Below are 24,267 nucleotides of genomic sequence, written 5' to 3'. Positions count from 1 at the left end.
GTTATAAAAAATGAAGAGTTCGAAAATTTGAATTTTGGAATAAAGTTGTGTACGTTTCCGAAAAAATTACCAAAATTCAAAATTTTATTACATCCACATGAGCTTCCAACTTACTTATAACCAATACCACACCAAGATCATGGTCTAGCTAATCATCCTTTAACCTCCACTTAACCCCCAACTAACAAGCTTAAATCATTCATAAATTGTGATCTCATGGATTCTATTTTTCGCCAATCACCACAAGGCCATCTCCTTCTCTAGGAATACTTTGGGCCAAATGGTATCGGCCAATTTGCACAGAAGTTAAGCAAAATAATTCTAGGCTAGTGATGGACTTAGCCATCTTGGTATCAATCCTCCTCTTTGTAGCTCTACTTTACAGGATAGTGCGCTCATGGCTCATGAAAAAAAACCAACTTCAAACACCTATTAGGAAGAAGAGGCTACTACCTCCAGGCCCACCGAGATGGCCCATTGTAGGTAACCTTCTCCAACTAGGCCCACTCCCTCACCGGGACCTGGCTTCCTTCTGTGAGAAATATGGGCCTTTAGTCTACCTTCGGCTCGGTAGCGTGGATGCCATCACCACCAACGATCCCGACACCATACGCGAAATACTTCTCCGCCAAGACGATGTATTCGCTTCCCGACCGCGAACTCTCGCCGCTGTCCACCTGGCATATGGGTGCGGTGATGTGGCATTGGCTCCCGTGGGCCCACACTGGAAGAGAATGAGGAGAATTTGCATGGAGCACCTATTAACAACAAAAAGGCTTGAATCGTTTGCGAAACATCGGGCCGACGAGGCCCAACACCTCGTAGAAAATGTTTGGGCCCAGGCCCAAACAGGGGAGGCAGTAAATTTGAAGGAGGTGTTGGGTGCATTCTCAATGAACAACGTGACCAGGATGTTGCTAGGAAAGCAATATTTCGGGGCTGGGTCTGCGGGACCACAGGAAGCCATGGAGTTCATGCACATAACCCATGAGTTGTTTTGGTTGCTGGGCTTGATCTATTTAGGTGATTATTTGCCATTTTGGAGGTGGGTGGACCCTTATGGGTGTGAGAAGAAAATGAGGGAAGTGGAAAAGAGGGTGGATGATTTTCACACCAAGATCATTGAGGAACATAGGAGGGTAAAGAAAGAAAATGGAGGGGAAGAAAATAGTGGAGAAATGGACTTTGTTGATGTCCTTTTGTCTTTGCCAGGTGAAGATGGAAAAGAGCACATGGATGATGTGGAGATAAAAGCTCTAATTCAGGTCATCTTCCGCTATAATATACTCCACCTTTCTTCATTTTAATTTTGACCACTTTGTGTACATGTAATTAAACTAGAGAAAACGATCTAGAACATGTAAATATATGGATGGACTAGACTTATTTTGGGTATTGCGCAAATGTGCTATGGCTAGATCACCACTAAGCATTTTGGTTTCTCAATTATTTTTAAATTTCGAGAATATAGACTGTTGTGTTTTTCACACTTAGGTTGTCGTTTTCTAAATGTGTTTGTATCAAAAAAATTGGAAATGGAGAAGTAAAAGGAGAAAAAGAACATAGAAATACAGGTAAATTAGGAAGATCTCAAATATATTGTTTTTTTTTTCTTTTTGAAATACCAACAAGGCCAATTGTATATCAAACAAATTTTTGTTTGCACTTGCCTTGTTTGGTTTAGAAATTTAGTGAGGAAAACAAATTCACCATCCCTAATTTGACATTGAAATCGACCACAAAAGTGGTCACAAATAATAAAAGAAGTGAAAACGTGTTACAGATTAGTTAATGGACCCACTTCTAAGATGATTCAGGGTGGGTTTTCTTTAAAAATTTTGTCTATAACTTAAGGACTTTAGACAAATTGTTTCAACTTAATGGACTATCAATTGATACATGTGAAGAAAATAACTTGTCTCAACATTCATGTTTTTTATGGCTTTAACCGTCTAGTCCATTTAAATTATAGGGAAACCCAGTACCAAAGTGCTCCTCAACATTTTTCCTCTTCCAGAAGAACTTTTCTTTTTATACACTTCTCCTTCACATTTTTTCGCGTTGTAGTAATTTTTTAATAATCCCTCCGTCCCATATATCTTGATCATGTTTTATTTTTTATGTCACTGAAACAATTGTCTATATCACACATTCTGTAATATTTTTTACGATTAGGAAAACTTTGTTTAATAGGAGTAAAATTATTTGATATTTATCAAACAAGAACCATATTTGATATAAAAAAATATTATTAATCAAAAGATATAACCATTTTTTTAGAGGTCCCAAATACTACTCCCTCCATCCCACTTTATTGTGCATATTTCCTATTTTAGACATCTCAAAAAATTGTCTATATCTCTTAATTTATAATATTTTATATATTTAATATGAATCTTATTTGATAGATCTCAATTAATTCTTTTACATAAAATTTTTTAAATCATAAAAAATATTATACATTATGAAATATAAACAAAATTTTGAGAGGTGCTAAAAAACAAAACAGACACAACAAAATAGGACAAATGGAATAATAAATAGGACCAAGAATACAGGAAAGAGTGAGTATTTTTTTAATCTGGCACTTTTGTAATTGCTGGGAATTTCCTTTCAGGACATGATAGCCGCAGCCACAGACACTTCCGCTGTGACCAACGAATGGGCAATGGCTGAAGTAATCAAACATCCACGTGTCCTCCACAAGATCCAAAAAGAGCTCGACTCCGTCGTGGGTCCCAACCGAATGGTCACCGAACAAGACTTGGCCCACCTAACCTACCTACGCTGCGTCGTACGGGAAACTTTCCGCATGCACCCGGCTGGACCCTTCCTCATCCCACACGAATCAACGCGCGCCACCGAGATCAACGGTTACCACATCCCGGTCAAGACACGTGTCTTCATCAACACCCACGGCCTGGGCCGGAACACCGCATTGTGGGACGACGTCCGCGAATTCCGACCGGAGCGGCATTTCTCGGCGGACGGGAGCCGGGTCGAGATAAGCCACGGAGCCGACTTCAAGATACTGCCGTTTAGCGCGGGAAAGAGGAAGTGTCCCGGCGCGCCGCTTGGAGTGGCGTTTGTGCTGATGGCTTTGGCTCGGCTCTTCCATTGCTTCGACTGGACCCCACCGGATGGGATGAGGCCTGAGGATGTAGATACGAATGAGGTTTATGGAATGACAATGCCCAAGGCTAAAGCGTTGATGGCTATAGCAAGGCCGCGTTTGGCTGGACATATGTACCGCTGAAGTTATAATGGTTGTGCAATTAATAATGCTTTTCTCTGAGAAGAAAAGATCATTAGGGTAACAAAATTGGGAAAATACTGGAATCATTTGAATATTGGAATATTTCTCGTCAAGAACAATGCTGAATCAGAATGCATTAAAATTTTAAGAATCTAACAAAATTTCATCGAAATAAATAAAAAGACACTTCGCTTAATTTAAGTCAAACTCGCCCTTGAGTCACAACTATTTTCAATTAGCGTCATTTACATGCACACTCCCTCAAGTGTCGTACTCTTTACTCCCTCAAGTACTCCATCATACTCTTAAAGAGGTACATTTGAATCTCTCTGAGTGTAACTGTATCACTTCCACCCTTCTATGAATGGTTTGTTTCTGAGAGTATATTTAACCCGGTTTTCTCCTTGTGGGGAAGTCCTATGGTACACACCCCTCATTAAGGGGTGTACCGTACACACCATGATTTTAAACTATCGGATTTAAAAGTGAATGATCCAAACCACCCATTTATTAAATCAATTAAAAAAATAAAAAAATGGCTGAGCAGGTAACCGGTTGTTCTATCCTCCCTCACTCTCTCTCCCTCTCCCTCTCCAAAAAATGACCACAAATTATATAACATAACCATAACTTTTATGACGACACCAAAAATTGGCATTTGCTTACCACAATGTATCGTACCAAAAGAAATTAATCCAAATATTCTGTAGCAAGACTAAAATATGTCGAAACACAATTAACGATAGACTTTAATGCATTCGGACACGTTAAATGTCGTTTGGTTACATATTTGTCGATATCCCATGATTTCTAATTTTGGTGACAATGTTGAATATTGTAGGATGTCACATTCTAACGGTTCTGATCGATCATTTTATAAATATACTCGATAACAATATTTGGAATCAATATTTAGAATTTGTACATTCAATATACTTTATATGAAACTAATTTCTCTGTTGTAGCTGAATATACGGTAGACTTGTGATCGCGATACAATAATAACGATCAAAATCATTGATTTCGTTATGCTTGTTGATTAAATAATTCACGTAAATTTTTTGCTCGATCGGGTTTAGAAAGTCCTTTCATCGGCACCTGAATTCAATCATAAAATGATATTTTCGTTTGATTAAGGGTCTAACGATAAGTGATCAACTTCATTCTTGGTACATATGATTTATTCATATTATGTAAAAGAGAGACGGTTCCAATCGGGGAAAAAAATGCCTTAGATGGGGCTCGAGTGGTGCATTATTAGATTTTAATGTATCTGAATACCTTAAATGTTTTTTGATTATGGAGTTGTCGATATATGATAATCTCTGATTTTGGTGACAATACTGAATATCGTATAACTTGATATGCTAACAGTTTTAATTAATCATTCTAGAAATATGTCTACTAACGACATTTAGAATGCACATTCAATTTATATTTGATATGAAACTTAGTCCTCTTCTATAGTTGGATAGTCTTGTCACCGTGACACAATAGTAATGATCAAAATCGTTGATTTCGTTATGTTAGTTGAATAAAGTCATTCACGTAGATTTATGGCTCGATCAGGTTTTGGAAGCTCCATCATTGGCACCTAAATTTAATAATAAAATGACATTTTTCATCTGATTAAGTGTCTAGCTATAAGCAATCAAATTCATTTTTGGTACGAATAATCTAATAGATATTGTGTAAAAGATAGACCATTCTGATAAAAAAAATACCTTAGGTGGGGCTCGAATGGTACATTAATATATTTTAATGTTGTATTGAACTTAAATAACTGAATTTGCCAAAGTATGAAACTTCAATGACTAACTATGTGTTTTGTACTAAAAAAATAAAATAAAAAATCTATAAAAATTAGAAAGAAATATAGACAAACGATCAAATTAGAGACATATAACAATTGTGGTTATATTATTTAATTATGGTATGGTATTTTACCAATTATAACTATCGTTAACTGAACATTCTCATTGAATTTTTTTTATACGATGCGTTGTGTGTAACGCCCCGATTTTCGGAAATAAAATCGGAGGCATTAAATATATATTTTTTAAAATTATTTAAATTAAATTCAAAATCCAAAACGGATATTTCATTCTAAAAATTCATCTATTACAAACCATAGTAGAAATACTGAAATTAGTCTTTGCAATAATAAGCTAAACAAAATAACAGAGCCATCTTCTAAGTTTGATACGGATCCCAAGTGTATTCTGGCTCGCCTCCCACCTCTGGGTTCTCTTCCGCATAAAACTAATCGCCTTCGGGAATTTGTGTCTCTTCTGGATTTTTTGCAAAATTTGGCACGAAAGCCAGGCAATCCGTACATGAGTGAAAGAGTTCACCCCGTAGTATAATCCAACCCAACTACCCCCTTACTTTACAGCTAGCAAGCAACATGATAATAAAGATGCGAAAAGCAGAATAAGGATTTACAAATACCAATTTATTACTATCCATTATTCTAATGTGAAATCTAAGATCCCTCCGCGAGATCTTTCCTCCCTCAACCGCTAGCCATGCTCGGTCCCATGAGGTCACTTCCCTTTGCTGTCGCAGATACACCTAAGTTATGCACCGAGTATGCATCCCAATAACTACAACAAGGGGAAAGCTTATCATGCCTGAATCACAACTAGGGTTCGCCTATCTTATATACCACTTCACCATCATCACTGGACACACGCCAGTTTATCAATTCATCACTGGACACACGCCAGTTTATCAGTTCATCACTGGACACTCGCCAATTTCAATCTCATCACAAATCTCAACATCACGCCTGCAGGCAATCTAGAAATAAAACTTTTCAATTCATCCATTACGTAGCACCGTCTAAGTGAATTCTATTCGCATACCACCCCATGTCTCTAGGGTCCAATCTAGCACTCAAATCAAGTATCGATGCAATATACAACAAATCAATAATAATTAAAACAATTAATAAACAATGTAATCACGCAACTTATTATGAACGAGCCGTTGCCCTTAATCTTGTATAGTCACAATGTCAATAATAAAGTAAAAGTTTTAAAAGAAATTAAAAGAAAATTTTTCTGGGCTCTTATTAATTAATTCTAAGATAATTGTTTATTAAAAACTAATTAAATACATTAATTAGATAAAAATATTGGAATATTTATCATGACCTTAATAAGAGTCCTAAAGGTCCTATGCAACCAGTTGAGTGTCAAAAGTTGGGTTCGGATGGTCACGGGATTAATTTAATAAAAGACGTTAAATAAAGTGGCCGAAAGCGAAGTAAATAGTTAATACATAATTTACAAATTAAAATATATTACGGTTAACAAAATTTCATCTTCAGAATATAGGGAGTCTAAATAAAATTATTCGGGCATTTATAATAAGGTTTATGAGGTCGTAAAGAATTTTTGATTGAAAACGCTATAGAAATAACAATAAATAGTAAATTAAATTAAAAAAATTTTGATTTAACAAGATATCATCTTTGAGGTGCAAGAAGTCTAGGAAAAATTAGTTTGGGTGTTAAAACGTTGTTTGGAAGGTCGCAAAGATTTTTCGTTTGTAAACTTTGATAGATAACTAATGAATAATTTAATAATTAGATAATTAAATAAAAAAATATGATCTTAACAAGTTATGATCTTTGAGGTGTGAAAAGTCTAGAAAAAATAGTTCGGGGGTCAAAAACGATATTCAGAAGGTCGAAAAGTCATTTCGAACCAAAACAGTGCAAACCGCAAGGTCTGACCGTTTGACCTTGCGGTGGAGCCTCCAGCCGCAAACTCGCAACTGGTTCTTGCGGTCCGCAGGTTGCGGCCGTAAGGTGCAATGCAGAATTCATTTTTTTTGGTTTTTTTGCTACGGTTTCGATGCATGGGTTCGTTCGGGCTATTGGGTTACACATAAAAACACTTAATAAACGTAAAGGAGTGTTTGGAATGGATTATAATACCTTGGTTTGGATTGAATTGATTTTAAAACGAATCTTGAGTTTTTGGAGAAGACAACTTCGATTTTGGCGATCGAGGGACCTTGGGCTCGAATTGAATGATGCTTGGGGATGCTTGGGGTTGAGGGAAGTGATTGGAATGATCAATTCGGGTTTCGGTTGGTCGTGGCTATGAAACCCACTTTTCTCTCTCTTTCCTTCTCTCTCTAAAACTCCATGGATTGGAGCTTCGTTTTCTCCGAATTCTCTCTCTCTTTTGGACTGGTGGGATGTGGGGAGTGGCGTGGTGTGCCCTAGGGTCGGAGTTATGGGGTATATATAAGAGAATTCTTTTGATAAGGGTGATAAAATTGTGTTTTAATGGGATTCTAACTCTTGGCTTTGAGATGGACAGAATATGGACGAAAAATAAGGTTAGGGAGGAAGTAGAGACTGAGTAGGAGAGGGAGAGGTGGAAGGAAATTCGTAAATATGCATGCATGTAATTTGTATCGAAAGAAATAAAATAAAAATAAGGTAATTAGGATAAATTAATTATAATTGTATATATTTAATAATAAAGAGAATTTTATTATTAAGAATAAAGCTTTTTAAATACTATTATTATTGTTAAAAATTATGAGTTATTACATTGTGGGTATGAAAAAGTCAATTTATGGTATTGTCATAACAAATTTGGTTATATTACTGAATTTGTGGTATTTTAGACATGTCTTATTATGGAATATTTTAATCAATTCCTTTGGTACGACACATTATAGTAAGAAAATGTCAATTTATGGTATTGTTATAATAATTGTGGTTTGTTATATAATTTGTGGTATTTACATATGTTTTTTTTATACAACAGGTTGTGGTAAGAAAATGACAATTTTAGGTGTAGTCATAACAATTGTGGTTATTTTATAAAATTTGTGGCATTTTACAAATATTTTTGGCTTAGGTATAACAATTGTTGATTTTGTACAATATATTTTGATTATGTTACATAATATCATACGAGTCAAAGAATTTTTGGTACGACTCATTGTGGTAAGATAATGTCAATTTATGGTGTTGTTATAACATTTGTGGGTAGAATTATTTAATTTTTGATATTATACGCATATATTTGGTTAGGGTACAAGTATTATGAATTCTGGTACGAATAATTGTGGTTGCATGATAACAATATTTTTTAATTATGGGTAACCTGTTAATGACCTATTCAACAGGTAAATTTTAAAGTACAAGTCGTAACTAGAATCATAAATATGCATTAGAAAATCAAAAATCGGCATAATGAAAATCACAAATTGTCATAATTTAAACATATGGTATACCCTATGTACCATAGTTTTCTCCTTGTGTTTTTTATATCTCGTCTCATCCAAAAAATATGTAAGGTTTCATGTTAAAGATTCATTTCAAAATAATAATTTTAAAGAGGTGGCTTTTAGCTTGTGTCAATAGAAGTCAGGGAAAAAAACCCATAAAGAATGCTCAATAGATGAGAGTATGATTCACTCGAAAGTCACAAGTAATGTGGAGGAAATTTGCCTCTCATGTACTATCAGTTCTTTTAAGGTCAGTTCATTCAAAACTTTGGTATAGTTTTAATTGGGATTTCGCAAGTGGGCGATTGGATTGGTCTTTCAAAATTAGTCGAGGTGTGGTTAAATTGACCCGGACACCTAAGGTATAAAAAAAACGTGGAGGAAATTGGTCCACCAAATTATGCTCTCGTACAACACATTTCTTCTGGGAGGCAGCTGGGGCGCATTTTCATTCGACGTGCAATTATGATGGGTAGGCCCATCTCAGTTCATTTTTTCATGAACGATCTATGCTATACTGCAACGGCAACGGATGCCAAACATGAGAGAACCATGAAACCATGCTTAGTGATGGTTTCCTCATATCCCCCATTGTGGAGATCAAAGTTCGAGTTTCACGAGGGGTGAGGTTTGGGATTTCAGGGTTATGGATAGCTTTTAAGCTCCCTTGTTAACTAATTTTTCATTAACCCCCGCTAAATATAAAATATGGCCAAAAAAAAAAACAAATGCCAAACACGATGGCAAATTGGTTGATCATTGTGATTTTCCTTCATTGACAATGACTTGGTGTTTGGTTAGAGTCGGGTGAGCTGCTGTCCGTACAACGCTCTGTCGTTTTGAGGTTAACAAGTGCACATTCTCTTTTTGCTTTTAGTCCTTGTTTGGTTGATCTTCTACACTAATGATTTTTGTGAATCCCATTACGAGTCATACAAAGATAATTTAAACCCCAAATTGTTTTTAAAATGTTTTGTTTGTCTTTCTGAAAAAAATAGCACAATTCGATATCGGTAAATGCTGTTTCAAAATTCGTAAGGTGTTTCAGAATTCGTGGGATCCTTAAAATGTTATTTACGGCTTCCTAAAAAAAATAGCATAATAGGAACATCCTACAAATTCTGAATAACTTGCGGTTTGAATAATCTTTGTAGAACCCGTATACGAATTCTGAAACACCTCATACCGATATTGCATTATGCTATTTTTTTCTTCAGAAAGCCATATAAAAACATTTCAAGAACCCTACAAATTCTAATTGAATAATCAAGTTATCTTTAAATGTTGTATTATGTATATACCCAATCAACAACAACACTGCAGACACAGATAAAAGTGCATAGATTCAGACACAGATATGTCTACAACCGTTCGTTACATGTGAGTTTCACACAATAAATATGGAGCCCACACATAGCAGACGGTTCCAGATACACCCGCGTCCCAATATATGTACTTCCACTTGTGTTTGTAAAATTTTTGAAACTCAATAATACTCTTTGAAGCCATAACCCCAATATCGAATAATTTCCTAATTTATTCCAAATATATATAATAAACAACTGTGTTGTAACGACTCTAATTTTCATTGAATAAAAATTTTATTTAAATTTTGTTATTTCTTTTTAATTACTCGATATTACTTTAAATATATTTTTTTAATTCCTATAATTCGTCATAATTAGATTTTAGTCCTTCAAAATTCATTTCTTGATTAAAAGCCCTATTTGGCTAGTAAAGTTAGTTTCCAACCGATTAGTTGGAGGAGCCGGACCACTGATCCACCTAGTTACAATACCCTAATCCTAATTAGACCTTTTTGACCATCTTTGTGCCTTATGAACCCCTCAAAACCCTATTGAACCATTAGACTATAGAGGTAATCATTATTACCCCATGACTAGTCATTTCAAACCCTAATTATATCCAAAATCCCTTTGACCTTTGGACAATAAATGTTAGGGAAAATATTGTCCATTGGACAATAAATATTAGGCTTGGCCAATGAAGGTATGTATATGACAAGACAAGTCATACAAAAAATTCCATCATGCATGCATGCATGCATGCAACCTTAGGAACTAATAGGCCTAACCCTAAATTACCCACCAAAATTACCGTCCTAGATTCTTTGTACTTGGCATACTTATACTTATATACCATAAGCATGTGTGTGTGTGTGTGTGTGTGTGTGTGTGTATATGTACCAATGGGGGAGAGAGAGAGAGAGAGAGAGAGAGAGAGAGAGAGAGAGAGAGAGAGAGAGAGAGAGAGAGAGAGAGACCGAGAGAGGGAGAGAGTGTGTGTGTGTGCAAGCTTTTGGACACTTACACAAGCTACCTTATAGCCTTAAGCCTATTTATGACCATGCCAACCCATTTCTAGTCTTTCAAAGTACAAAGTTAGCCAATGATTTTGTATTTCCTTGCAAGCAACCTCCCCATAGACTTGACGAGCCTTCAAACCCTTCATAATAACCTAGGATTTGGCCTAGGATGGAAGTGACAAGTCATGGAAGGCATGGCATGCTTGATTTGACCTTATAATGGAGCAAAATCCATGGGAAAAGAGAGAGAGAGAGAGAGAGAGAGAGAGAGAGAGAGAGAGAGAGAGAGAGAGAGAGAGAGAGAGAGGGCCGGCCAAGGTGGGGAGGGGGAGTCCAAAATTTTGCTATAAATAGCACCACCCTCATGCCATTCAGCTCTCATATTCATCTAGCAACTTCTTTCTCTAAGAAAGTTTGTGTTCTTGCTTGTTCTTGCCTAGTTCTTCTTTGTTCTTGAATTTCTTCCTAAAACTCATCCTAAAACACCTTTTCGATCCATAAAGTCCAAGTAGTTTAGTCAAGATCAAGTTTCGAGAGAAACCTTTCTCTTTCGAAACTTTCAGAAGCATACCTTAAGAAGTTACTCCGCCCGACGTACTTTTCCGTAGCCGCCACTATCGCCAAGAAGAAAGGTAGAACCCTTAGTCCAATAACTCTACGTATAGCATAGAATCATACGTTAGAAAGTAGAATGTTCTTGATTCAAAGTATCAATATCCTCATCGTTTTCCTTAAGTAGATAAGGTTATCTATTGTTTAGTTTTCAAGAAGATAAGGTTATCTATCATTTGTTATCGTCATGCATGGTAGTCAACAAGTGTATCTTAATAATGGAAGAATGAGCATGTTGAATAAGCTACTTTTAATTTAATAAACATGTGTTGTTTTGAATATCCCACAAAGGAAGAAAGAGCGGTTTTCGAAAAATAAGACTTTATCGTTGATAAAAGTATTCATATTTTGATCTTTAGGATGGTTATGGGCATGATTACTAATATAGAGGTTGATGATCTTGCTAGTTTAGTTTCAAGATTACAATGAATGATTTATGTTTGTGAAAAGTCCTACTGCGAAGTCTATGCATGAAAATGAGACACGAAAATTGAGAAAGTAGAAACATGATACCTAGGGTGTGGTTTAATGAAAATGCGTGTTTTGAAAAGGTGAAATGTTTTGGAAACCGCAATGTGGCCGGACATGGTAGCCCATTGTGTGGTGTGTGTTTGTGTGCCAATGGGAACCCGGTGCGGCGGAACCAATGTGAGGATACTCGGGAACCCGAAACGGCGGAATCGAGGTTGGGTGTGTGGCTTAGTTATCTGCGGAGAGGAGCCAATGCAAAGTGTGCTAATGGGAACCCGGTGCGGTGGAACCATTGTGAGGATACTCGAGAACCCGGAACGGCGGAACAGAGGTTGGGTGTGTTAAACGGATTTTGAAAATAATGATAAAGTTAATGAAGTGTGGAAAAATGTTGACACGGTCTACGAGAAGTCACGTAGGAGAAACTCAGAACTCATAGACACCTACGTTGGTTGATTAGTGAATGTTGTGTATCATTGTTAATTGTGGTGTTAATCATGTACCTATCGAAATCGTTAACTTTTGATCAATTGTTTGTAAGTTAAGGGTTAGTGGATATGGGTTATTCTATTGAGCCTTCGTAGCTCACGGTGTTACCTTTGGTGACCCTAACATATTATATTGGTGGTGACGCCGGCATAATGTGTCAGATCTCATAGATGAACAGGGTGAACTTTATACCTTGGAAGCTTTTGGAGCCGAACAGCTGGCCCGAATGGAAGAGGAAGCGGAGCAGTAGATAGGAACCCTAGCTACCCCTTCTTGTTGATTAGAAGTACTCTTTTGAAATTTATGTTGTAATATTGAGCCAGGCTCCTTTTAATATTCAATGAAATTGTCCTATTTAACGTTCCCAAAATTCGGGGCATTACAACTTGGTATCAGAGCTTTAGGTTCAAAACCTCGGCCATGGGTAGAATGGGTAGAACCATAAGATAGTTTGATCGTTGCACAAATGTGAATTGAGTTTAAGTTTACCGTCCCAAATTGGGTGGAATTTTGACAAAACAATCTTCGGATTGAAGCAAGGTGTAGGAATTGGCAGTACCACCGAGCTGGGAATTCCCGAACAATTGGATGATGACTTAAATCAAAAATCGAATATGGAACTAGAAACTCGAAGGAGGTCTTTAGGAGTTAGTAAACCTTGGTCCTAAAATGTTACTAATTGAGGTTAAACTTTTCCTTGTAGATGAATCACATGAGTCCCTACCAAGTCAACCTGCTAGCCGAAGCTCACTATCTCGCAAGCACCCTAAGGTCGATGACGAATCAACTAGTGGGAGATCCCTATTTTCCCTATGCATTGCCCTACACTCACTACTTCTACCAAGAGCATGGCACCCTTGTACTTCCCGTAAATGAAGAAGAAGTAGATGAGGCCGAAGTAGTACCCGTCTTAGTCCAAATAGCACCACCTAATGATGTGGAGTTTCTAATGGAGGAAGGCAATGCCGAAGTAGCACCTGTCCCAGCCCCAATAGCATCCCCCGACAACGTGGTTGAGGAGGATCTCGAAGAAGATCCCGAGGAGGAACCCGAGGAAGACCCTGAGGAGGAGGAGGAACCCGAAGAAGAACCGATGGAAATTTGGGGAAATGAAAATTGGGCCTCGGACGACGAGGAGATATTTTTTGGAGCAGAACCAGTTGAACAAGTTATGCCCGACTTCATGGACATACCCGCTGACTCAAGAGATGTACCCCCACCACCTTTTGAGACTGACATAGGTGCAATTAGGGTCGAATTCCCTAGTATCTTTTAGACCAGTTAGGAAAGCTTAGCAAGTGGTTGGATCTTTTGTTGTAATCAGAATGAAGTAGGAAGCTTAGGCTAGTAGGCTATCCATGTTGTACTTGTTATTCTGTAATGAAAATCATGCATTTCCTTTTGACATATGATCACTGTTTATACCACCATTAAGTCTAATATATAATTTTCCTTATTGATATAGATGTCGAACCTGCCACGAGGAGGATGCCCACCCTTTGCCCCACGAGTCTTGGCCAACTATCGGTCATTGCTAGCACCAGAGTACACAGGACCAACCTTTCCATCCGAGGATGACATGGAGCTTTATGAAGTCCCAATCACTTGGGAAATGCCCCCACCAATTGCAAATCCCGAGCCCCTTCCACCAACCCAGGTCCCTGCACCACCTGTGCAGAATTTCGAGCAACCATTTGGCCCTGCACCACCTGTGCAGAACTACAAGCAACCATTCGACTATCTCATGTCTGAGTTAGAGACTACAATGCTGAATCTCTCCCAGTATTACCTAGGACCACTGGAGGAACCACCCGTCCTAACTATGGATGAGATGCTCGCACAAGAACGTGAGCGCCTTCTTAGAGAAGAAACCGCTGCTGAGAGGAGTTACAAGACGTGGCTGAGAGAAGTCTTTGGAATCAGTCCACCCTAGAGTGTCGCGGCCACGGAGTAGAATAAGGCTTTGTAAGCTGTAAGATCGAGTAAGGCGAGCGTGTAGGATCATCTCAACTTGTATTAGAGAATCTTGTTTTAAGTCTACTTGCCTTATAGTAGAACTCTATGTTTGTAATTGTAATGTCCTGCTTATTTATGAAAAGTTTGCCTTGTTTTTGTTTAAGAGTACTATTGCATACTATATAATCTATTGCATTTGACTTCTAGGAAGACATACCATTTGCGAAAAGAAAATTGTTTAGATAGACTAAAACTCCACCTTTCAATTTTTACTCGTAGATGGTGAACCGACGCAGTGGACTAGGATATGAGAACGGTGAATCCTCTAACACCAACCCCGACCTAGCTCAAGTCATGCAAGGGCTCGTAACAGCCTTAAACACCAACCGCCGAAACCAAAACCGTGATGATGAACCTATGACCCGAACTCGAGCGATGAACAAATTTTGCAAACGCCGACTTCCGACCTTCAATGGAGATACCAACGCCACTGTAGCTGAAACATGGCTGAAGGAAGTCAAGGTGATCCTGGACACCTTGGAGATTACCCGAAATGGAGATCGTGTAGCCTTAGCCACGTACTAGCTAAAAGGAGAAGCCCGTTATTGGTGGGATTTGATGGAGGCAACCCATACCATAGCCACCATGACCTTCGACGAGTTCGAGACCCTGTTTCTCGACAAGTACTTCCCCACCCTCTTCGTTTGGTCAAGGAACAAGAGTTTCTAAATCTGAAACAAGGAACGATGACCGTTACCCAATACACGGCCAAGTTCGAGGAACTGTCCCGTTATGCCCTAGCCGCCATAGCAATGGAGGACAAGAAAACGAGAAGGTTTGAATGGGGGCTGACAACTGCTAGAAGGGCTGTGGTGTCTCAAGCCTTTCCCACTTATGCCGTTGCCGTGAAGTGTGCTCTTCGGCAGGAAAGTGAGGAAATTGACTTCAAAATCCAATGGAGAAAGGCAACAGGCAACGTTGGCGGACCAATCCGAACTCAACCTTCCAATAATAACCATGGACCCTACCTTACCAAACCCTTCACCCCATTTCAAAACAATCAACCATGGAAGATTGCTGCACAGGACGTGGTGAACCACAGAGAGTCGGCCAAAATAAAGCGTTAGTTCAATGTTAACTGTCAGGCCATGGGCCACTACAAGCGGGAATGCCCTCAACCCTAGAGGAATCAGAATGGGAACTTTGGAGGTCAGGGAACTCAACAACCTGCACAGGTCGGATTTGGGAAGCAAAACCTCGGAGGCTCAACACAGCAGCCGCAAAATGGGCAGAACAAGGGGAAATAGCCAATGGGAACGCAACAAAGTACTGGTGGACACATCTTTGCACTACAGACTGAGGAGCAGGAGCAGGATTCCTCTGTGATCCAAGGTATGCTATTATTGTACAGTACCTGCGTGCAAGCTTTGTTTGACTCTGGATCATTACATTCGTTTATATCTTCTGCTTGCGTAACTGCCCTAGCACTAGAAACAGAACCCCTAAGTACGAGTACGAAAGTCACATCGCCGTTGGAGGGGAGTATAGCTGTTAATCTAGTGTGTAGAGGGTGCGAGATAGAAATAGCCAACCTACGTCTGACCTGCGACCTCAGAGTGATCGATATAACAGATTTCGACGTAATCCTTGGAATGGACTGGCTATCAGCTCACCGAGCGGTCATAGGCTGCCATCAAAAGACGGTGATAGCTCATACCACTGAAGGGACTCGTTTTCGATTTAAGGGGGATAGACAAACGGCAAGTTCAACGACAAAAAGATCCAGGTGGCAAAATCAACTATTTGGATGGCTAGCTAGTCTCCAAATGGAAGAAATCGACCGAATGGAATTGGGATTACCGCACATCCTTTGCATCCTTTGCGAGTACGCCAATGTTTTCCTTGAAGAACTTCCAAGTTTACCACCTTTAAGAGAGATAGACTTCTCTATAGAACTCCAACCAGGAACAGCACCAATCTCGATGGCACCATACTGAATGGCCCCTACAGAACTAACGGAGCTCAAGACCCAATTGCAGGAGTTGTTGGATAAAGGATTCATCAGACCAAGTACATCACCGTGGGGAGCGACCGCATTGTTTGTGAAAAAGAAAGAAGGAACACTTCGACTGTGTATTGACTATAGGAAGTTAAGCCAAGTCACAGTCAAGAACCGATATCCCTTGCCTAGGATTGATGACCTATTTGACGAATTGAGAGGAGCAACCTATTTCTCTAAAATTGATCTCCGATTAGGTTACCATCAGTTAAGAATCTGGGACGAGGACATCGCCAAGACAACCTTCCGCACCCGATACGGACACTACAAGTTTGTAGTAATGCCGTTCAGACTGACAAATGCTCCGGCAGTATTCATGTGTTTCATGAACAAGGTCTTTCAACCCTACTTAGACAAATTTGTAGTGGTGTTCATTGACGACATCTTGATATACTCCGCCAACAAGGAGGAGCACGAGGAACACCTCCGGATAGTGCTACAAGTACTCCGAGATAACCAACTCTATGCCAAGGCGAGTAAATGCGAGTTTTGGCTGGAGATGGTTAAGTTCTTGGGGCATGCAATATCCAAGGACGGGATTGCAGTGGACGAAAGTAAGGTTGAAGCAATACTAAATTGGAAACAGCCGACCTCGGTATTCGAAATCAGGAGTTTCCTAGGATTGGCTGGATATTACCGAAGATTCATACAAGACTTCTCAACCCTAGCCAAATCAATGACCAGGTTAACTCAGAAAGGAGTGAAGCTGGATTGGAATGAAGCCTACGAGAAGTCTTTTCAGGAGCTGAAAAGGAGACTGACCAATGCACCGATACTCATCATTCCCGAGCGGGGTGTAGATTATATGGTTTACTGCGACGCGTCAAGAGATGGCTTGGGATGCGTGCTGATGCAGAATGGAAAAGTTGTAGCCTACGGATCACGACAACTCCGACCGCACGGGAGGAATTACCCCACACACGACCTAGAATTGGCTGCAGTGGTATTCGCTCTCAAATCTTGGCATTACTATTTGTGGGGAGAACAATTTGAGGTGTTCACCGACCACAAAAGCCTCAAATACCTTTTCACTCAGAAAGAGTTGAACCTGAGGCAGCGTTGATGGATGTAATACTTGGAGGACTACAAGTTTACACTTCAGTATCACCCTGGCAAGGCCAATGTGGTAGTTGACGCTCTAAGCCGAAAGGATAGGGCACAGAAGGTCAAAATCATCAGGCAGAGGATCCAGACCGCTCAAAGCCGACAGAAGAGTTATGCGGATAAAAAGAATCGACCATTGACCTTCGTAGTAGGAGATTGCTTCGTTCACTCCGATATATGGAATAACGCTCTAAGCTTAGGGCTTAATATATCAGTTGAAGCATGATAATTCGGAAGACCGGGATCATACCAACGGGAATAATTAATATGGCTTTACTGGATTTGTAGATATAAGCTCGGGTTTTCGGCTTTTAGACAGTCAACTTGATTTTATGTGTGTAGTGGAAAGTAAAAGCGGCTAAATTGAAAAGCGAATAAACTAAGATAAAAAGCAGGTTAGGTCTAGGAATTACTAACACTCACGACTCAAGTTAAACTGCATTTCTCACCCAATTACGCGGTTCAGGATACACAATTAAGATTCCCAAATCGAAAAATAAGATGGTTCGATTACCAAGCTAGCTCTAGAATTTATTTAGCAAATGCCTCATGCGTCAGAGCTCCAAGCATCATGTGTGGTAAGTAGGCGGTGCTCTTACCTACACATGATCAAGGAGATTAACACCTTAGCGATTTGACAAATAAACCTGAACCCCACATTGATTCTCGAACCAAATGTTTTAGCTTTATGGTGAAAAACGCAATTCTACTTGAGCCATGAGGTGCTAATCACCCCATGGCCTAACCTTGGAAAACTACTCACACATATCTATTGAGATAAAAGCAAGCAAAAATCTACTTAGTATAATTGAAATAACAACACTAGAAGAAAATTAGATTAAACAATAGATCGAGTAATTCGCTACAACTTTAATGAAGACGACAATATCAATAACTAATTAATTAAGACAGAAAATTTAAAGATTCAAAGCTAAAAATTGAAGAACAACCAAGAACAATTCAAAATCTAGATCTAGATCTAAAAATGATGCAATCAAATCTATTCTACTTCGAAGATACGCGCACGGAATATTCTTCAGGAGATCAAAAAATGTCCCTCCTAAGGCCTTCGGTACCGATTGCTAGCGTGATACGCTGCTTCGAAGTGGCCTCGGTATCGATAGGTGGCAAAATGTGGTATCAATACCGAGTTGATTAGGGGATGCCGCATGATGATGCTCGGTACCGATGGAGAATAACAAATGGTATCAATACCGAAGGGACTTCAAGGCTGGGCTAGGATCTTGGTAATGTTGGTCGGTATTGATGGAACTTGTATAATGGTACCGATGCCGAAGTGGCTATCTCCAATATTGCCTTGCCTTGCCGTCTTGCCTTGCCATTGGGTTACCGTTGGGTCTTTACACGTCTTGGATACGCTTTATGCTTTAACACCTCACTATTAAGTGATTTTTCTGCAAAACAGGATAAACAAGTCCTACGCACAAAAGTAATTAAAAACGTCTAGGTTAACAAAAAGATTAAACCAAAACTTAGAGAATTAGCGCACTCTACATTGCATTCTCGGGTGCTTATCAGAGATCATGTATTCCTGAAGATCAGGCCGAAGAAAGGAGTCATCAGATTTGGAAAAAAGGGAAAGTTGTCCCCACACTACATTAGACCATTTGACATCGTGGAGAAAATCGGGAAGGTTGCCTATCGTCTGGCACTGCCACCATAACTAGATAGAGTGCATAACGTGTTCCACGTTTCAATGCTCCGCAAGTATCTTGCATTGCCCACGCATGTCCTTAATTGGGAAGATCTCACCATCGAAGAAGATGCGACGTACGAGGAAGAACCAATAGAGATTTAGGACCGAAGTGAGAAGACAATCCGAAACAAGACCGTCAAGTTGGTACGAGTTGTGTGGAAGCACCGCGGTTCTAAAGAAACCACATGGGAAAGAGAAGAAACTATGAAGATGAATTGCCTTCACTAGTTTGAATCTGAGTGTGCACCTAATTTCGAGGACGAAATTGTTTAAGGGGGATAGTTTGTAACGACTCTAATTTTCATTGAATAAAAATTTCATTCAAATTTTGTTATTTCTTTTTAATTACTCAATATTACTTTAAATATTACTTTTTAATTCCTATAATTCGTCATAATTAGATTTTAGCCCTTCAAAATTCATTTCTTGATTAAAAGCCCTATTTGGCTAGTAAAGTTAGTTTCCAACCGATTAGTTGGAGGAACTAGACCACCGATCCACCTAGTTACAATACCCTAACCCTAATTGGACCTTTTTGACCATCTTTAAGCCTCATGAACCCCTCAAAACCCTATTGAACCATTAGACCATAGAGGTAATCATTATTACTCCATGACTAGTCATTTCAAACCCAAATTATATCCAAAATCCCTTTGACCTTTGGACAATACATGTTAGGGGAAATATTGTCCATTGGACAATAAATATTAGGCTTGGCCAATGAAGGTATGTATATGACAAGACAAGTCATACAAAGAATCCCATCATTTTGCTTCCAAAAGAAGCTACCTTAGCCATGCATGCATGCAACCCTAGGAACTAACAGGCCTAACCCTAAATCACCCACCAAAATTACCTTCCTAGATTCTTTGTACTTGGCATACTTATATTTATACGGGGCAGTTCCGGGGACACTCAAAAAAACACCTAAAAAAATATCTCATAGTTTCCGATCAAATTTTTATGATCCGAGCCACTCAATGTGATCAGAACGTGATTTTAAGGGGACTCGTGAGAAATCAGCAAAAAAAAGACCGGGAAGGGCTTGATCCAAACAGTTTTGAACAGTTTTTTATTGAACGGTTCAAATAAAAACTGCTCAAATCAAGCCTTTTCCGGTCATTTTTTTTGCTAATTTCTCACGGGCACCCTTAAAATCACATTCTGCACACATTGAACGGTTCGGATCATAAAAATTTGATCGGGAACTATGAGATTGAGATTTGAGGTATTTTTTTGGGTGTCCTTTGAACCGTCCCGATACTTATATACCATATATATATATGTACCAAGGAGAGAGAGAGAGAGAGAGAGAGAGAGAGAGAGAGAGAGAGAGAGAGAGAGAGAGAGAAGAGGCCAAGAGAGGGAGAGAGTGTGTGTGTGTGTGGAAGCTTTTGGACACTTACACAAGTTACCTTATAGCCTTAAGCCTATTTATGACCATGCCAACCTATTTCTAGTCTTTCAAAGAACAAAGTTAGCCAATGATTTTGTGTTTCCTTGCAAGCAACCTCCCCATAGACTTGACAAGCCTTCAAACCCTTCATAATAACCTAGGATTTGGCCTAGGATGGAAGTGACAAGTCATGGAAGGCATGGCATGCTTGATTTGATCTTACAATGGAGCAAAATCCATGGGAAAGGAGAGAGAGAGAGAGAGAGAGAGAGAGAGAGAGAGAGAGAGGGCCGGCCAAGGTGGGGAGGGGGAGTCCAAAATTTTGCTATAAATAGCACCACCCTCATGCCATTCAACTCACACCTTCACCTAGCAACTTCTCTCTCTAAGAAAGTTTGTGTTCTTGCTTGTTCTTCTTTGTTCTTGAAATTCTTCCTAAAACTCATCCTAAAACACCTTTTCAATCCATAAAGTCCAAGTAGTTTAGTCAAGATCAAGTTTCGAGAGAAACCTTTCTCGTTTGAAACTTCCAGAAGCATACCTTAAGAAGTTACTCCGCCCGATGTACTTTTCCGTAGCCGCCACTATCGCCAAGAAGAAAGGTAGAACCCCTAGTCCAATAACTCTACGTATAGCATAGAATCGTACGTTAGAAAGTAGAATGTTCTTGATTTAAAGTATCAATATCCTCATCGTTTTCCTTAAGTAGATAAGGTTATCTATTGTTTAGTTTTTAAGAAGATAAGGTTATCTATCATTTGTTATCGTCATGCATGGTAGTCAACAAGTGTATCTTAATAATGGAAGAATGAGCATGTTGAATAAGCTACTTTTAATTTAATAAACATGTGTTGTTTTGAATCTCCCACAAATGAAGAAAGAACGGTTTTCGAAAAATAAGACTTTACCGTTGATAGAAGTATTCGTATTTTGATCTTTTGGATGGTTATGAGCATGATTACTAATATAGAGTTGGATGATCTTGCTAGTTTAGTTTCAAGATTACAATGAATGATTTATGTTTGTGAAAAGTCCTACCGCGGAGTCTATGCATGAAAACGAGACACGAAAATCAAGAAAGTAGAAACATGACACCTAGGGTGTGGTTTAATGAAAAGGCGTGTTTTGAAAAGGTGAAATGTTTTGGAAACCGCAATGTGGCCGGACATGGTAGCCCATTGTGTGGTGTGTGTTTTGTGTGCCAATGGGAACCCGGTGCGGCGGAACCATTGTGAGGATATTCGGGAACCCGGAACAGCGGAACTGGGAACGGCGGAACCGAGGTTGGGTGTGTGGCTTGGTTATCCGCGGAGAGGAGCCAATGCAAAGTGTGCCAATGGGAACCCGGTGCGGCGGAACCATTGTGAGGATATTCGGGAACCCGGAACGGCGGAATCGAGGTTGGGTGTGTTAAATGGATTTTTGAAATAATGATAAGGTTAATGAAATGTGGAAAAATAATGACGCGGTCTACGAAAAGTCGCATAGGAGAAACTCAGAACTCATAGACACCTACGTTAGTTGATTAGTGAATGTGGTGTATCATTGTTAATTGTGGTGTTAATCATGTACCTATCGAAATCGTTAACTTTTGATCAATTGTTTGTAAGTTAAGGGTTAGTGGGTATGTGTTATTTTATTAAGCATTCGTAGCTCACGGTGTTACTTTTGGTGACCCTGACATATTATATTGGTAGTGACGCCGGTATAATGTGTCAAATTTCATAGATGAAAATGGTGAACTTTATACCTTGGAAGCTTTTAGAGCCGAAGAGCTGGTCCGAATGGAAGAAGAAGCGGAGCAGTAAATAGGAACCCTAACTACCCCTTCTTGTTGATTAGAAGTACTCTTTTGAAATTTATGTTGTAATATTGAGCCAGACTCCTTTTAATATTCAATAAAATTGTTCTATTTAACGTTCCCAAAATTCGGGGCGTTACATGTGTAGTCCCTTCCTAAGGCATGATCTAAACTTAATTAGAAGCTCTATTTAGGACCATGATAAAAGTGAGGGCACCAAATTACGAGATAAGAGTAAAATTTAAGAGGATTAATACAATACATGAAATTCGGTCCATGAAAGTGTTTATAAAATGAAATGAACTATTCATTTCCTTTCATGGATATTTTTATAGAATGGGTTTCATATATCCTACTTCCTTCATCCATCTTTTAGAGTCTAGTATTCTATTTTAGTTTGGACTGTCCGTTAATAAGTGTCTATTTTGTAAAGTTAGTTGGTAAAAATTGGTATATTTTTCATTTTGCCCTTAAAAACAAATTTTATTTTAAAAAATTAGTGAGTAAAAGTGTAATGATGATATCTCCATGGAAGGTAAATAAAGAAAATAGAAGTAAAAGTTGATGTAAAATTTGTAATAATGATGTATTCTTAATAATTTGAAATTACGAAACAAAATATTTAAAAAGAGACGGAAAAAGTATATTTTTTTTAAAATTTAATGCTTCTAGAGGAACTTTCCATGACGGATCGGCATGAAATACACACATTCTTTTGATGGATCATGGATGTCATGCGGTGGGAGGACTATGCTCGGAGATAATTATCAATACTCTGGGCTACCGCTACGTATTGCCCTGAATTATCCTTCTATCACAAACTTGTACGATGGAACACTACTACGTAGTGCCTCAGGAAATTGCATAATTATTCCGTTCATGGAAGTGGATATATATTCAACAATATTTCTACGTACACTCCTCTCGACCCGTGGACCCAACTTGGATAAATGACAGGCGTATGACAGGTTGTGACGACATGCCCTGTATAATTAGTGCGTCTAAATTCATATCCACCGTATGAGCCATTCAGTAGTCGTCAAGAAAATGTCCGTTACGACTGTCGCGTAAGAGGGAAATAAAAAGGTGCCCATCGAACGGTGGATCTTGCTCGGTTCAATATGTACGCGACTATCCCAGCCGTTGGCCGGCATACTTGACTTGATCGTCAACGATGGACGTCTCCATCGACGTCCGGCGAAAAAATAGAACGGCGAGAGAGAACCCGTACGAAGACGAATTCGTCGCCGGAGATGAGGTCGGTGTGAAGAAGAGGCGAAGCGGTGATGATCGCGGTAAGAGAGCGAAGAAAGCGAGCGAGACCGAGGTGGAGTTGAATCGGGTTATGGTGAAAGAACAGCGGAAGCAGTTGTCGAATTTTGAGACGGAGAAATTCGGTAAGAAGATTGTGAATTCCGGTGAGGAGTTGACGGAATCCGGCGACGGACTGAGAAAGTCCGGAGGAGGTCGGTCTCGCGCGTTGGTGGACAGAAAGGCGTTGAACGTCAACGGATCGGTCAGTGTTCGTAGTTTATTCAGTTTTATATTAATTTTTAATTTTTGCTGCTTACTTTTTTTGTTTGGGAATTCTACCCACCCGACTTTTACTGCCAAACCTATAACTAATTTGGTACATTATCGGAGCCATCAAAGAAATTATTGGTAACGTTCATTTTATAAACACGTAGAAAATGATAACAATGTCAAAATTCACGTTTATCGGATGTTAGATAAATGCATGATCGGAACACGTTTATCCGGATGCTGATAAATGCATGATCTGAACACATTTATCTTCTGTGTGAGTTGGAAACAAATTTG

General features: G+C 39.0%; 2 protein-coding genes across 4 annotated transcripts in view; both read left to right on the top strand.

The window, feature by feature from the left end:
* Positions 1 to 3,364, top strand: part of LOC131307178 (cytochrome P450 703A2) — a 3,842-nt gene extending 478 nt beyond the window's left edge. Inside the window, exons 1-2 of the mRNA XM_058333589.1 lie at positions 1 to 1,265; positions 2,618 to 3,364. The exon at positions 1 to 1,265 is cut by the window's left edge and continues 478 nt beyond it. Of these exons, the coding sequence (XP_058189572.1) occupies positions 333 to 1,265; positions 2,618 to 3,256 (1,572 nt within the window). The 5' untranslated portion in view covers positions 1 to 332 and the 3' untranslated portion in view covers positions 3,257 to 3,364. The remainder of the gene's footprint in view (positions 1,266 to 2,617) is intronic.
* A 20,066-nt stretch (positions 3,365 to 23,430) lies between these two features.
* Positions 23,431 to 24,267, top strand: part of LOC131307116 (lysine-specific demethylase JMJ27) — a 31,761-nt gene continuing 30,924 nt past the window's right edge. For 2 of the 3 annotated variants that reach the window (XM_058333538.1, XM_058333529.1), the window contains exon 1: positions 23,447 to 23,962. In XM_058333538.1, coding sequence (XP_058189521.1) covers positions 23,621 to 23,962 — 342 coding nt within the window. In that variant the 5' untranslated portion in view covers positions 23,447 to 23,620. Of the gene's footprint in view, positions 23,963 to 24,267 lie in introns of all 3 variants that reach the window. The other variant, XM_058333534.1, reaches the window with a different exon arrangement.

The sequence above is a fragment of the Rhododendron vialii genome, chromosome 1a (assembly GCF_030253575.1).
Source record: "Rhododendron vialii isolate Sample 1 chromosome 1a, ASM3025357v1".
In the NCBI taxonomy this organism is placed as follows: domain Eukaryota; kingdom Viridiplantae; phylum Streptophyta; class Magnoliopsida; order Ericales; family Ericaceae; genus Rhododendron; species Rhododendron vialii.
The sequence above is the reverse complement of the archived record's forward strand: the minus strand, read 5'-3'. Positions and strand labels throughout refer to the sequence as shown.